The 14205-nt window shown below is 47.9% G+C and overlaps 1 protein-coding gene across 3 annotated transcripts in view; it reads right to left on the bottom strand.

Annotated features, from left to right (window-relative positions):
- The window catches only part of ERG (ETS transcription factor ERG), a 169708-nt gene that overhangs the window by 44913 nt on the left and 110590 nt on the right, over window positions 1-14205 (bottom strand). For all 3 annotated transcript variants that reach the window (XM_032865323.1, XM_032865321.1, XM_032865322.1), the window contains one exon: window positions 10046-10263. In XM_032865323.1, coding sequence (XP_032721214.1) covers window positions 10046-10263 — 218 coding nt within the window. The remainder of the gene's footprint in view (window positions 1-10045; window positions 10264-14205) is intronic.

Below are 14205 nucleotides of genomic sequence, written 5' to 3'. Positions count from 1 at the left end.
AATCTACCTATTTTATCTATTCTATAAAATAGAATCTATCTATTTTTTCAAGACCCATCCTTCTTCTTAGCCCTGAATTCCTTTTGCCCTTAGGAGACGACTGTCACTGCCTTGTTCTCCACCACAGACTTTCGTTCCAGACTGATCTTCCCCAGATACAAATCCTCACTGGCTATGTGCAACCTAAGCCCTTTGTGGGGCCATAGCTCCTTTGGATAAACCCACACTCCCTAGATTCCCCCCAGCCATGGGTCTTCTCGATTCATTCACCCTTTTAACCAGTATTTATGGTGCAAGTCTGCAGGCTTTGCCCCAGGTGCTAGGGATACCCCAGCATCCCTGTTCTCCTGGTGTCTGCATTTGAGTGAAGGAAGCCCCTTTCCCCGAGTTGACCTATGTTTTCCCTTGAAGACCACATTCTCCATCCCCCCAGCTGCTATGTGGATAAGCAAGCTGACGTTACTCTCAGGCAGTCCTCAGTTCACCACTTTTTACTAGAATGTCACCATCTTCCCGAATGTTCTTTTTAGTTTATTGAGTGATGAAGCTCCTTAAGAGAAATACGAAGGTTTGCTCTGGCGGCTCTGCCCTAAAACTGACCCAAAGAAGTCAGTTCCGAGAGAAGGCCCTCCGTGGGAGGCTGGCCTGGGCACGCATTCCCTGCCTGTCTCAAACCAAAAACCACCTTCTCAGGTGGTTTTCTTCCTAAGAACCCTAAAAGCACATACTTAGACCTAATCGACCAAATAAACTCCTAATCGAGTTTCATAGCGTGAATTGAGGTAAGTCACCACAAAAGGTATTTTCAGGACCCCAGACAAGGAGGGGATTGTCTGGAGAGTGCCGGGGTAATTTGTGGGTCTGTTTTATTTCTGAATCAGAAGCAGTGGAAAAGCTGCTTCAGACCCCATGGCCTGAGCAGCGGGTGGGGCTCAGCAGTGATTCATGGAGGGCTCCCTGCTCAGACTGAAACTGTAGATGTTTGTCTTCGCAGCTGTGTGTTATTTTTACCCTTACTAAATACGCTCTCTTACACCTGGAATCCCAGTCTCTTCCCTCCAGTTCGGTCCCCTTCCCCTTCTCCAGAGCAGCTGAAGACTCGGTTAATTAAAAGTCACCACCAACACACCAACAGTTAGTTCTTTGTCCCTGAAAGGGGTCTGAAGTTTCCCTGAGTTTCATTATTGAAGTTTTTAATTTCTTTTTACAGCTGAAAATGGGTATCGGCTAGATCTTCAAATCTGGGGAGAACTGCATCCTTTTGGGATTCATCATTTGGAAATAAAATACTCTATAGAATAAGATCTCTAGTTACATGCTCAGGATGAAATGTGGCATATTTTCTATCTTGGGAGTTGTCTTTTTTTTTTTTTTTTTTTTCCTTAAAACACTTTCATTTCTCAGAGAGGGAAGATTTAACCCCAATAGCCACCAAGGTGCTTCAGTTTTTTTATTTTCATAACAGGCTATGTAAATTCTGGTTGACCAAAATGATTTCACGTTCAAGATAGAAAATGCCAAAGCGGGCCCCATGTCCCTCTGCCAATACCCACAGTGAGCCCATGGGATTCCCGTGTGTCATAATGGGGAGCGGGACTCTCAGGCTCTCTTGTTTTACAAAACAGCGCTCATCCACTTGACATCCCAAGAGATGGCAAAGACAGTGATGAGTGGCTGCAGAGGAGAGGGGTTGAGGAGAGGTCTGCCCCAGATAGAGAAGCAGGGGCAAAGTCTTTGTCTCCCTCCTGACTCTTCCCTGAATGAGGCTCTCAGTCTGTGTCTCATTTTTGCAGCCCAATGAACTGACATCTGTAAAGACTCAAGGTCTGTTAGGAGTAGGACAAGCTATTACTAACTGACCTCACTATCACCGTTCGGAAAATTCACTAGTTTGCAAGTCTCCAGCACTGTGCTACCCACACCTTGGAAGATGGCTGAGCTTAATTAGGAAGCATCTTGTGTGCCAGTCTGATTCAGAACGCTGAAGCAGAAAGGAGCAAATGCGATTGTCGTTGTGGATTTCACTGTCCTGACATGATACATGAAACGTTATAGAAATTGTAGGAAAATACACATTAAGTCAAATCTCCAGAGTCAAATGAGAAAGGCATGGAGAGAGAAGAGTCCAAGCAAACCATGTTCAAATATCAAATATTGGGTGTTGCACATAAAATGAGGGAAGGTGACATCAAAAGATCTTCAGCCGATAGTCCATTCTGTAGGGGGCTGCTGGGCACAGCTCAACACAGACGACATGAAGGGCCCAGGAACCATCCCCATCCTAACCCTGAGAACTTTTTTATTCTTAATGTCACCCCAGCGCGTATTTACTGAGAGCCACCGATAGGCTTGGACGGCAAGTCTCTTCATCATGCTGACAGTTTTTAACAAGCGGTTTTATTTGGAAACATCTGACGAAGGTAACGTGAAGGCGAGGGCGGGTACACTGACCTGCTGTAATAAATTCAAATGAGAGGCAAGTAAATGGTTTTTAAATGTGTACTATCCGTAAGAAGTCAAAATGGTCAGGGTTCGGATGTCATGCCTCTGAGACAAGCAAAAGCAGGGTGAGCTCATCTGCCCTGTGGAGGAAGCTGTGCTGTGCGGCTAAAGGAAGCAGCCTGAGGCAGGGGAGAGGAGCCCGGCCTGGTGTCCAAGGCCTGTGACAGGTGGACATGAGCAAATTATGAAAATGTTTGGAAACTCAATGGTTTTCATTGGGGAAAAAAGGGTAGAATCATAATGCCATTTCATAGATTTAGTGAAGAAATTGGAAGATGTACTGTGTATTAAAATCTATGAATAAATCATGGTGTGATGTGGAGATATTGATGAATGCTGCTATCTTGGACACTTTCTTTCCTGCCCAGGAGGACTGGGCCACACCCTGACGCCTGCTACGGCTGGGCCTTGACCATCCCTCGGTTCTGGACTTATCACTCGATCCCATAGGAGCTTCCTCACCTTTGATGGACCGTGAGCTTCTCTCTCTCTTTTTTTGTTTAAAGATTTTATTTATTTATTGAACAGACAGAGATCACAAGTAGGCAGAGAGGCAGGCCAAGGGGGAGGGGAAGCAAGATCCCCACTAAGCAGGGAGCCCAATGTGGGGCTCGATGCCAGGACCCTGAGAACATGACCTAAGCAGAGGCTTTAACCCACTGAGCCACCCAGGCGTCCCCATGAGCTTCTCTTCACCCGTCTTCATAGCAGCTACCACAGTGCATGATGCAAACACCAGTTAAATGTTAATGTAAGGCAAGTTTTCTCAGTTTTGACACTATTGACATGCGGGGCCAGACCATTCTTTTAGAGGTGGAAGAAGGGGGATCCTCTCTGGTATACTGTAGGATGCTGAGCAGTGTCTCTGGCCTCCAGCCGTGAGTTCCCAGGAACACCCTCCGGTTGTGACAATCAGGAATGTCTGCAGACACTGCCAAATGTCTCCTGAGGCGCAATCACTGTGGTCGGCAACTGCCAGTTTCATGAATTAAGATCCACTGAACTCGGGCAAGGAGGCAAGAGCCCCTCCCTTTTGGCCTGGTGTTTACGGGCACTCAGTGTGTGGCCCCAACATGTAGACGGCTACTTAGAGGGGCCCAGGCTCTAACTCAGGAGGATTCACAGTGTGGGTTGTCCACACCTCATTTGGAGTATGTCCCCAAACCCTGGGTTCATCCCCACTCCCCTCTTTCTCTCTACGCAGTCTGACCCATCAGCAAAGCACATCAGTTCTACCTTCAAAATATATCCAGAATGCCATCACCTCTCCCCCACGCGCCGGCCCTACCACGCTCACCCAGGCCCCAGCATCCCTTACCCTAATTCCTGCAGAGGTCTCCTCACAGGTTCAGCTTCAACATGGGAGTCAGGGAGACCCTGCTAAGTCCAAATAACATCAAACCCCAGCTTTGCCTGCAGCCCCCCGATGGTCCCCTCCTCACTCGGACTGAAGCCCACAGTCACTTTACCTCAGTGCCTGTTTGCAGCTTGGGTCACTAAATGTCAGTCATAGTTGTCCCCTAATGCTTCAGGCAGACCTCAGGGCCTTTGCATTTAATACTACTTTTTTCCTGGAATATTCCGCTTTTTAACCAGGGGGCATTCTCCCTTACTACCTTTGGCACTTTACTCAAATGTCGTTTTCTTAGAGGTAATGCTCTCAGGCCATCCTACCTACAGCAGCTACCCCCTTTCTGGCTTTATTTTTCTCCTTCACATTTACCATGATCTAATCGGCTCTATGTTTTAATTAATTATCTGAATCGGTGGCCATCTTCCCCACCAGAAAGTGAATAGAGCACGGCAGAATTTTTGTGAGATTTATGACTCTATGTCAAGTACGTACAACAGTGACTGTACACAGTAGGCGCTCAATAAATACTTGTTGGGTGGATGAATGGCTGCATGCATAACCAGTAGGTCTGAGGCCAAGATGGACCAATCAGGTGACTTCCTTTTCTGTCATCGTTACTAAACCACAGGTGGCATGCTTATTAAATACTATGTTAAAAGCCCTTGCTACCTGACGCTAGGCTGGAGTTACCCATCCGGTGAAACTTCTTCCCAGACCACATAGAGGGGCAAGACCCAGTCTTCCCCCTCACAGGGTCAGCCAGGTAAAACCCCACTACGGTGTGAGGTGAGGGAGGCACTCCTCAGCCAGGGAGCAGACCGTCCTCCTCACGTTATTTTCTCCCAGACCCTTCACTCTCCGGGCCACTCAGTTTTCATCTCCCTGGATCCTGCAACAGAGCAGTGGTTCTCAGCCCCGTGAGCATGGGAATCCCCAGAGGGCTCATTAAAACAGAGAGTGCTGGGCTCCATCCCAGAGTCTTGTCTGATTCAGCGGGTACGGGGCAGGCCCAAGGATCTGCCCGTCTAACAGCTCCCAGCTGGTGCTGATGCTGCTGATCCTGGGGCTTGACTTGGAGAGTTACCACGTGGGGAACCCGCCCCCAACTGACTCAGGAGAGAAGTTAATGACCCCAGGTGGTCTGGGGACGGGGCTGGGGCAAGATTCACAGCACGGCACACAGATTCTCCATGTTCCAGCTGTGATGAAATTCCAGGTGGGCCTGCATGGGATTTTCATTGCCTGTGGAAGGATGCAGGAGACATCCCATGCATCATGCCTGAGATCCAGCTGACTCTGAGTCAGAGACACTTAGATCCCCTAAAACAGCTGTTCTGCATACAGTGCTACTTGCCTGCTCATGAAAGAAATTTTGTTGTGTGTGTGTTGTGCGTGTGTGTGTGTGTGTGTATGTATAAGATTTCTTAGCCTGTCTTTCCTGTCTACAGTGGCTTCAGCTTAGCAACCTCACAGCAAATGAAGGCCATCAGCAGGGGACTCACTTAGAGGCCAGGTGAGCAGCGAGCCCCCTCCCCCTACCCGCAGGGCCCTTTGACTGTGAACGGACGCTTCTCTGCTGTGTGAACACGTGGGGGTTTCTCGCACATCAGGCTGGAGTGAAGAAGGGGGAAGGTGGGGTGTTCTTGGACTACTAAGGCTGGGAAATGATGTCCTGTGTCTACACAGCATCCAATGAGATTAGTGTCTACAAGAACTGTGTGCTCTGGTACAGCAGCAGCCAAGCCAAACCCACAATTACTTCCCTGTTGGCTCACAAAGCAGTGGTTCCTTTCTCTCTTGTTTTCCTTTTATTATTTTTTATAGAGCGCTGTTATAACGGCACAAGATCTCATTTCACCACTTGTATTTCATTTCAGGAGCTTGTGAGCACATAAGGGCTGAGGTTTTGCAGAATTCCATCATTTGGAGAGGAATGAAGTTCCTCCCTCCTCCCAAAGCACTTGGTCTTTTCCTCCTACGGGTAATGGATGGATAGGGGCAGACAGGACCATTCCCAAGGATGGTATTCTATGCAGAAGGAGCTGGGTCAGGTTCAGACAAGACCCAAGCTACAGAGTGCTCCTGTCCTGGAGGATCTTTGCAGTGAGGAAGAGCAACGAGGGGCCGCAAAGGGAACAGCTCACGTATTGCAGCCAAAGCCCAGTTTTTCACTTGGGTGAATTCTCCTTGAACTTGACTCTAAGAGGTGTATGTGCCGCATAAAAGTCCACCACATGGAAGCTCTCAGCAAGGACAGTTAGAAGAGGCTGCTGAGCTGGGGGCCAGAAGGTAGCCCTCTCTTCTTGCTTCTCTCTCTAACTCCCTGATACACCGGGCCCGAGGCTTCCAGGTCGGGAGAGCTTGTGGGAAGGTGGCAGCTGTCTCTGCAAAGATGCTGGGAGATGGAGTGTTACACTCTTGTCCCTGGGGCTCATGCCCTCCCCCACAGTGTCTCTGCCACGAAGCCTGCAGGATAGGACCCCTGTCTCCATGACTCTGCCTCTGCCCCTGACAATTCAGGTAGGGCTGGTGCAGTCAGGTGCCCAGTCAAGGTCTCCAGAATGAAAGCAGAGTGAATGCAAGTCCGGGGCCTCTTGTCTGGAGCTGGAACTGATGTGTGTAAGTATCACGCGGTGAGTCAGCAAACCTTGCAGGTCTGAGCCACAGCCATCTTCTATCTGCTAGTCAGGCCTCTAGAGGGAACAAGCCTTAGCTACACTGATGGATTTTGAGTATTCCCTTCCTCCATGCCCTTCAGGCAGCCTGCCGTGCTCTGAAGAGCAGACTCTGCCTGGCCACCCTCCTCTCAGTATTCTGCTAGATCCCAGTGAACCACGGATCAGATGTACCACCCCCTCTACAACTTCCCATCCAGCCAGGCTGAGTCCCTTAGTGACAAGGAAATGACCAACCCAGGGGAAACTTGGTTTGGAGGTCCGAAAGGAATGGCTCTATCAACCACTGACCCGCACGATGTCTGGGAACACCAGGAATGGCCAAGTTTCCTGTGTCCACCTGGCCAGGGCATCACACCCAGTGACCTATCCAACACTAACCGAGGCATTGCTGTGAGGATATTGCACAGATGTTGTTAATGTCTATCACCCATTGACATTAAATAAAGGCAATCATCCTTAGTAATGTTGGTGGGCCTCATCTAATCCGTTGAAGTTCTAAAGAGCAAACACTGAGTTCTCCCTAAGGAAGAGAAAGACTGTAGCCTCAATTTCTGCCTCAGTTTTCAGCCTACCAGTCTGCCTTGCAGATCTCGGATGTGACAGTCCATAAAACTGAAAGAACCAATTCCTTAAAACAAGCATCTAGCCTATCCATTGTTTCCCTAGAACTCAATGCACCAGGCCAGGCCCACACAACTCCAGCAGACACATGGAGCTCTGGCAAGGCTGGGCAGTATATTTATCTCTACTACAGAGAAGATCCATGCATGTCACCTCCTGTATCTTGGGGATGGGTAACGATGACACTTGGTGACCAACTGACCTCTGCATCAGAGCTAAACTCTACAAAGCCTCGGGGGTTCCTGGAGCCCCTCCCTGCCCATTTCACACCAGATCTGCCATTTTCCATCAAGGAAACATATGGCCCTTGATCAAAGGTAGATGGAATCAGCCATGTTCTCTTCATGGACGGCACCTATCAAACATACCACCCTGGACCCGGGAGGAAGACAAGGATTACGAGGCTGATTTCCCTCAGTGTCCACCACCAGAACAAACATGGTTTTCTTCAAAATCTGGGACTCTTTTAAAACTCCTGTGATGGGAACATTTGGAACAATCCTAGGATTTGGGGAGGGCCTAAGAGAGAAAGGAAGCAAAGTTTCGATTGTTCCCTCACAAGAAAACTCATCAGTTCCTCCAAAAATGATCACATTTCCCAGGAGAGAGACCCACCTCTGTATCTGAGAGGAACCATCAATGGGCCTGTCCCCATCAGCCGGGCTGAGGAATGTGGGAGAAGCTTCCTAGGAGCCCCGTCCTTCTTCGGAACCCAGCCCGTGGGCCAGGTTCAATGTTCCCATCCGAGGGGAAGCAAAAGCCCACCTCAAAGGAAATGGTGTCCACTTCTCCTACAAGACAGGAGTCTTCTCCTATTTACATGTCCTATTAGATTCAGGAAGAGCCACATGGAAACAGGAGAAGGTTTTGTTTTCGTGACACCACCCTCATCTCCTTGCTCTGTCTCCCTCTGAGGCTGGTAAGTGCAGGCTAGCAGTTCCTAGAGCTGGCGGGAAGCCGGTCTCTAGAAACAAGGGCTGAGATCCGGCTCACTCTGCTCATGGCCCAGTGGAAATCACCTCAGCGCCCTTTGTCCAAAGTGTTCTCTCCCGCTCTCTCCCACACGCAAGGTCCCCCTAACACACACACACACACACACACACACACACACAACACACACACACACACACACTGATGTATTCCCTGCAGATAGCTCACAGTGCGATGACCAGTTAACAAGCCGTGGAAACGTTCTATGGGATGCACAGGTTTAACCTGTGAAATATGGACATGAAACCATCAACTGGCCAGGACTCGGCTATTCTGGACCCTTGGACAGCATTTTCTACCAAGGTCCTTCCACCCTCTCAGGACTCTGGGAAATACTGCCTTGCTGGGCCTGGCTCGGCTTGAATCCCATTTAAAAGGATGGGCGTCGTAGCAAGATTCGACACTAGAGGTACCGCTGCCGTTTTCCAGAGTGGCCAGATGCACCAAGGGCATGGGCTTCTCGGGGCCGGGGAAGGCCCTGATATCTGCCACCTCCCTGTTTGGCACGTCAGCCTCACCTCAACATCCCCGCTAAGGGACTGTGACTTGTCACCTTTGTCAACTGCAAGTTGACGCAATGGTTTCCGGCGCTTATAAAACATGACAGTTACAGAAAGCACATTTAGTGTTAGATATGTATGTAGCAAAAGGGGCCTATTAGAGTTGAAACAGAGTGGAAAATACACTGGGGGGTGGAGTCAAACACCCCTGGTTGGAACCCAGTGGCTTTAAGCTGTGATCTCGAGTTAGCCAGAAAATTCCTGAGCCTCAGTTTCCTCTTCCATTGAATGGGGAGAAGCATTCCTCCTGGGGCTGCTTGCAAGACTGACAGTTCACTAGATATAAAAGGGCTTTGTGCCTAATATGGCATTAGCAAGTACGAGCGCTTATTATGATTCCCACATCAGACTGTGCAACATCTAAAAGACATTATCCTGAGGTGCCCGGGTGGCTCAGTCGATTATGCATCCGACTCTTGATTTTGGCTCAGGTCATGATCTCAGGGTCCTGGGATTGAGCTCCACCTTGGGCTCTGCCCTCAGCAGGGAGTTAACTTGAGATTCTCTCTCTCCCTTTTCCCCTCCCCCTCCCCCTGCTCAAGATTCCTTTCTCTCTCTCTCTAAAATGAATAAATACATCTTAAAAAAAAAAAAAAAGACAGACATCCTTTTTTTTTTTTTTGTCCTGAGATTTTATATTCTTTCTGAATATATCTGGAGTATTATCTCATAATTGAAATCAACTTTACTTTTCAAACCCACAGCTGATGAAATGCTTTCGAGTGTCAAGGACTATTCCACATTTGATAACACACTCCGGGTGACAGCAGCAGTATCTTAACAAACACAGGAAAGTTAATACTTACACATGCCATCAGAGCAGGGTTTTAAGCATAAAAAAAAGACTAGAAGAAACAGCGTGGTGCGTTAAATGAAAGGGACAGAGGAGGGAGGGATGGAGGGGATGGCAGCCACATGAAGTCGATCCGTTAGCCACATCATATGGTTTGGACTTAGGCTGCACTGCCTGGCCACTAGCGGACACTCTCCCTCCATAAAAATACAAGACAGCATTATTTTCCAGGCAATAAAAACCTCAGAGATGAATTCTGCCATATGTGGTCACGGCCCCCCTCCCACAGAGCCCTCGTGCCTGGGAAACAGAATTGAACACCACATCTTCAAAGAGAGTTCTCCGTAAATATACTACCGGTTTTACAACCTCTATCTGCAACACAAACCACTGGAGAACACATTTTCTCAGCATCGCCCCATGTTACCGTTCCATGGCCTCGCTTTCTGAAACTGTCTTTGGAAGAGCATAACTAATTTCCATTTGGCCTTCTCAAGGGATAGGGAAAACTGAAGTCCGGGAGAACAGGAGTCAGGGTCCTCCTTACCTTGAGCCGTTCACCTGGTTAGGGTTACATTCCATCTTGATGGTGACCCTGGCTGGGGGTTGAGACAGCCAGTCTTGCTGAGGGACACGTGGGCTCATCTTGGATGTCTGTCCATAGTCGCCGGAGGAGGATGCGGTCATGTCCGTCTTAGCCAGGTGTGGTGTCCCGTAGGCACACTCAAACAAAGACTGGTCCTCGCTCACAACCGATAATGCTTCCTGAATGCCCAAAGAAACACACATTCAGGACACGCTGAAGGACAGTCATGGTTCAAAGAGATGCTGACTTTAGAGTCATTTCTAACCGGGGGCCACAGTTTAGGGAACTTTCATGGTATCCAAGTCTACGTCTGAGAAGAAAAAAAGTAGCTGGCTTTCCTCCCTCCAGACTCTAACTGTTGGAACCGGCCAGCCCAAGAAAACTTTCCTGCGGGTCTCAGAGCATCCCCAGTTTGACTGCAGCAGCGTAGATAATACCCACTTTAATCTCAACTCAAGGAAGTTGAATTTCAAAGGTCTTAGAAGACATCCATTGCATGTGTCATTATTTGACAAATGCAATCTATAATTCAAGCAGACAGGGTACAGAATGGTCATGGAGATTAAAAAAAGAAATGGGATGGGTAACACCTAAGCATCTGGCAAAACTGCCACATGCCCAGGAGATTTTAAAGAAGACGCACTTAGAAAAGAGTAAGGGGACGTGGAGTCCCGGAGGACAAACGTACAAAGATAAGAATTTTTCCACTTCGAAGTTATTAGCTGAAACAGAGTTTCAAGCAGTGCTTCCATGATGGCGAACATCTGGATGGTAAATGAACCAGAAAAAAAAAAAAAAAAGAAAGAAAGAAAAGAAAGCTGTGAATGGTCCAGATGCCTCCAAATACCAGGATGTTTAAAATATCTGGATCCCTGACTAGCTCTTCTTCTCCTTTATTTTCTGTTCATATCTTTGTTCCTTCACATAATGGGGTGAAAAGAAAACAGGGATTCCTCCTTATTGGGTCATGAATTCTTCTGGGGCTTGAAGTCCCACAAGTGACTAGCCCATGGCGACACATACATATTCTATGGCCAAATCAGCAAAGGCAAATCAGATTCGGAAATTTCAGTGACTTGAATGATCCACCAGTGTAGCCAAAGGACTATAAGATGACCCAATTTTGGTCTCTATCATAGGAAAAAAAACAATCCGTGTGAAAGCTCATTTTTATTTTAGCCCTCCAGCATCCTTAGTACAGCTATGAACTGGCAAGAAACAAGAGCTACTCAGGTCATACTTTAAAAAACTAAAATGGAAATTTTGATGCTGGGGGGGACTATGGAGAACTTCATCCCCAAATAAGGAAATGTGAGATCCAGAATGGTCCAGAACTCACCTCGAAGGGAGCTGTGGAATGAGGGACCTGTCGAACTGGTGTTTTATCATCCACCCCTCAGCCTATGAGATGTCCTTCTTATATTTCTTGGTTTGGGGTATCATTACATTAGCACTCCCTCCTTCTTCAAGTTGATATTTTATTTTATTTTTTTAAATTTTATTTTATTTATTTATTTGACAGACAGAGATCACAGCTAGGCAGAGAGGCAGGCAGAGAGAGAGGAGGAAGCAGGCTCTCTGCTGAGCAGAGAGCCTGATTTGGGGCCTGATCCCAGGACCCTGGGATCATGACCTGAGCCGAAGGCAGAGGATTAACCCACCAAGCCACCCAGGTGCCCCAAGTTGATATTTTAATAAATAAGGAGGCTCCCCATTAGTCACAGAGCCTTACAAAGCAGCCTTTCTAAGATACAGACCTCCCTCCTTACCCAGAAGTAGCAGGATCCTTAGGAAACACATGCCACTTCACAGACCACCTGTCCGAACCCAGTGTGTCCTCTGCTACTCAGTCCCCCACCCAGCCAGGACTAACTTCACAAGTGCGTGAACTTCATTGCCAGATACACGGCTCTAGGAATCCGCGAGTAGGAAGAACCACAAGGCACAAACCCAGCTCTGGCCCCCAGAGTGGGGGCCAGGTGCCTGTGGGTACGTAACACCCCACCACCCCCAACTTCTTAAAAATCCCTCGAATCACAGTGTGGAACACTTGGGACGCTGGCTGTTGAAAGAGCAACACAAAACATGAGGAAGGACAGGTTGTGCCAGCCAGCCAGCCAGAACCAGACACGAGGAACGAAAAAAAAAATTAAAAAAAAAAAAGGTAACTTTGAATACAGGGCAAAACCAAACACAGCAACCACAGACAACAGCCATACGAGGCAGCAGCCCAAGGCTCAGTGTGTAGCAATGGGCACGGGAGGCGTCAGGGCGACGGGAAAACGTGGCTCTCCCCCTGTTCACAAGGGGAGGGAAGGAATCTGAGGCATCTCAACTTCCAGACATGGGTGTAGAAGGGAAATCAGTATCACTGCAGGGACTTACTGTAGGTGAGTGTCTTTAATAAAGACATAAACCAAAGCTTCTTACAGAATGCTTGCAGAAAGCAGTCTCCCTTCCCATAGCGGCGAGGCACAGAAAGGTTTCGCACGCTCAGAACGGCAGACAAGCCTGACAGCCACCCCCCCGCCCCCCAACGCACGCTCCTGCCTGGTCCCGCAGACTCCCAGCCCGGCTCCAAGGGGAATAACACACTATGTCATGTTAGCATTGGCTCGCCCGTGAAGAGAAACATGAATAAATGTGCGATTTATCTCAGAACTTGGCAGAAACAGGTGAGGTGTAAGGGATAGCCTCAGTTTTAAATTACAAGTGAAAAAGAAAAAGATTTTCGCAACAGGAAGAGTCACAACGTCAGAGTATTAGCAGACTTCCTAGGTAAAGCAGGGTCCCCTTGCAAACCTTTCCAATGTCCAGATTAATGGAGCATGAGGCTGAAAAGGTGGACCGAAGTCATAGAACTCAGACAAGGCTCCAGTGTGAGTTTGGACGGGGGGAGGAACCCATTCTCACATCTGGCAAAACATTATTTCAGCACATGGTTTTCTAAAGAAAGAAATCAAAGTTAATTGAGATCGATTTGGGGGTGGGGAATGTGCAAAGCTAAAGATAAGGGAGATACACATCTTTTCTTCACAGCTTAAAATTCTCCTCAAAGTTCACATTGCATAAAAAAATGAGAAAGTTGATGTGATCCAGAATGTCCACAGTTGCTTTTGTTCACTAGAGGAGAAAGAGATCACAAAGTGAGGGATTTTCAGGATAAACATCTCAAGAAGAGTGAAATAAAACCCACATTCTGGAAAGATGAAGCAATTGGAAAAAAAAAAAAAAAAAAAAGCATGTTCCAGAGTGATTATAACCAATCAAGAATGCTGAACACCTAGAATTAAGGTACAGGTCAGGAAAGGGGAACATTCAAAATCAGTCTCTCTCTCTCTCTCTCTCTCACACACACACACTCACACACGCCCATGTGGCACATTTTAACAATTCGGGGAGTAAAAAGAGGCCCGAGGGTCATTTTCCGAGACCTGCTTCAACAGGATAATCACTAGAATTAACTGCTGCTCGTCAGAAGGACACAAGGAGCAGACGCCATAGACCGGCAGAATCTGTTTTTTCATCCGTTAGACTCAGTCACATTATGAGGCACAGGCTTCATCATCCCTTTGGTTCGATATGAATGACAAAGGCTATTATTGCATAGGATTCTCCCGCCTCGGCAGCTCTGGGACTTCAAAGAGGGAGAGGATCTCGCCCAGTAGGATTAAAACCAGAACGGAGCTCTGAACACAGGCTGGTAACCAGGAACACATGAATCCCTCAACTCCAGCTCGGCAAGGGGACCTCTGGCCTTGGCGGAAACTGTCCCTGCTTCCCTGCCTGCCGCCTGGCTTCCCTCCTAGTCCGTGGCCACCTCACCTACCTACACGCCTACCTGCCAAGGTGTCAGCAGATGCCTTAGTTAACATGTATAGGTTATGCTCTCAGAACCTTTGGCCAGGTGCAGGACTGGGGAGCTGGCTTTGGATGCTTTATAGCAAAGAACTCAAAAAAAAAAAAAAGTCAAAATCTGGCAGAAACGTGGCATCATAATTTAATATGCTTGCCTCTATGTTACTATAAAAAGATCTGAACTTTAGATTGGTGTGTGCTAGTGTGTGTGTGTGTGGGGGGGGTGTTTTCTCTGTAGCTCCTGGAAAGTTGGGATAGTCTGA

Source organism: Lontra canadensis, unplaced genomic scaffold, assembly GCF_010015895.1.
Source record: "Lontra canadensis isolate GAN:19392208 unplaced genomic scaffold, GSC_riverotter_1.0 scaffold29, whole genome shotgun sequence".
Lineage (NCBI taxonomy): Eukaryota > Metazoa > Chordata > Mammalia > Carnivora > Mustelidae > Lontra > Lontra canadensis.
The sequence above is the reverse complement of the archived record's forward strand: the minus strand, read 5'-3'. Positions and strand labels throughout refer to the sequence as shown.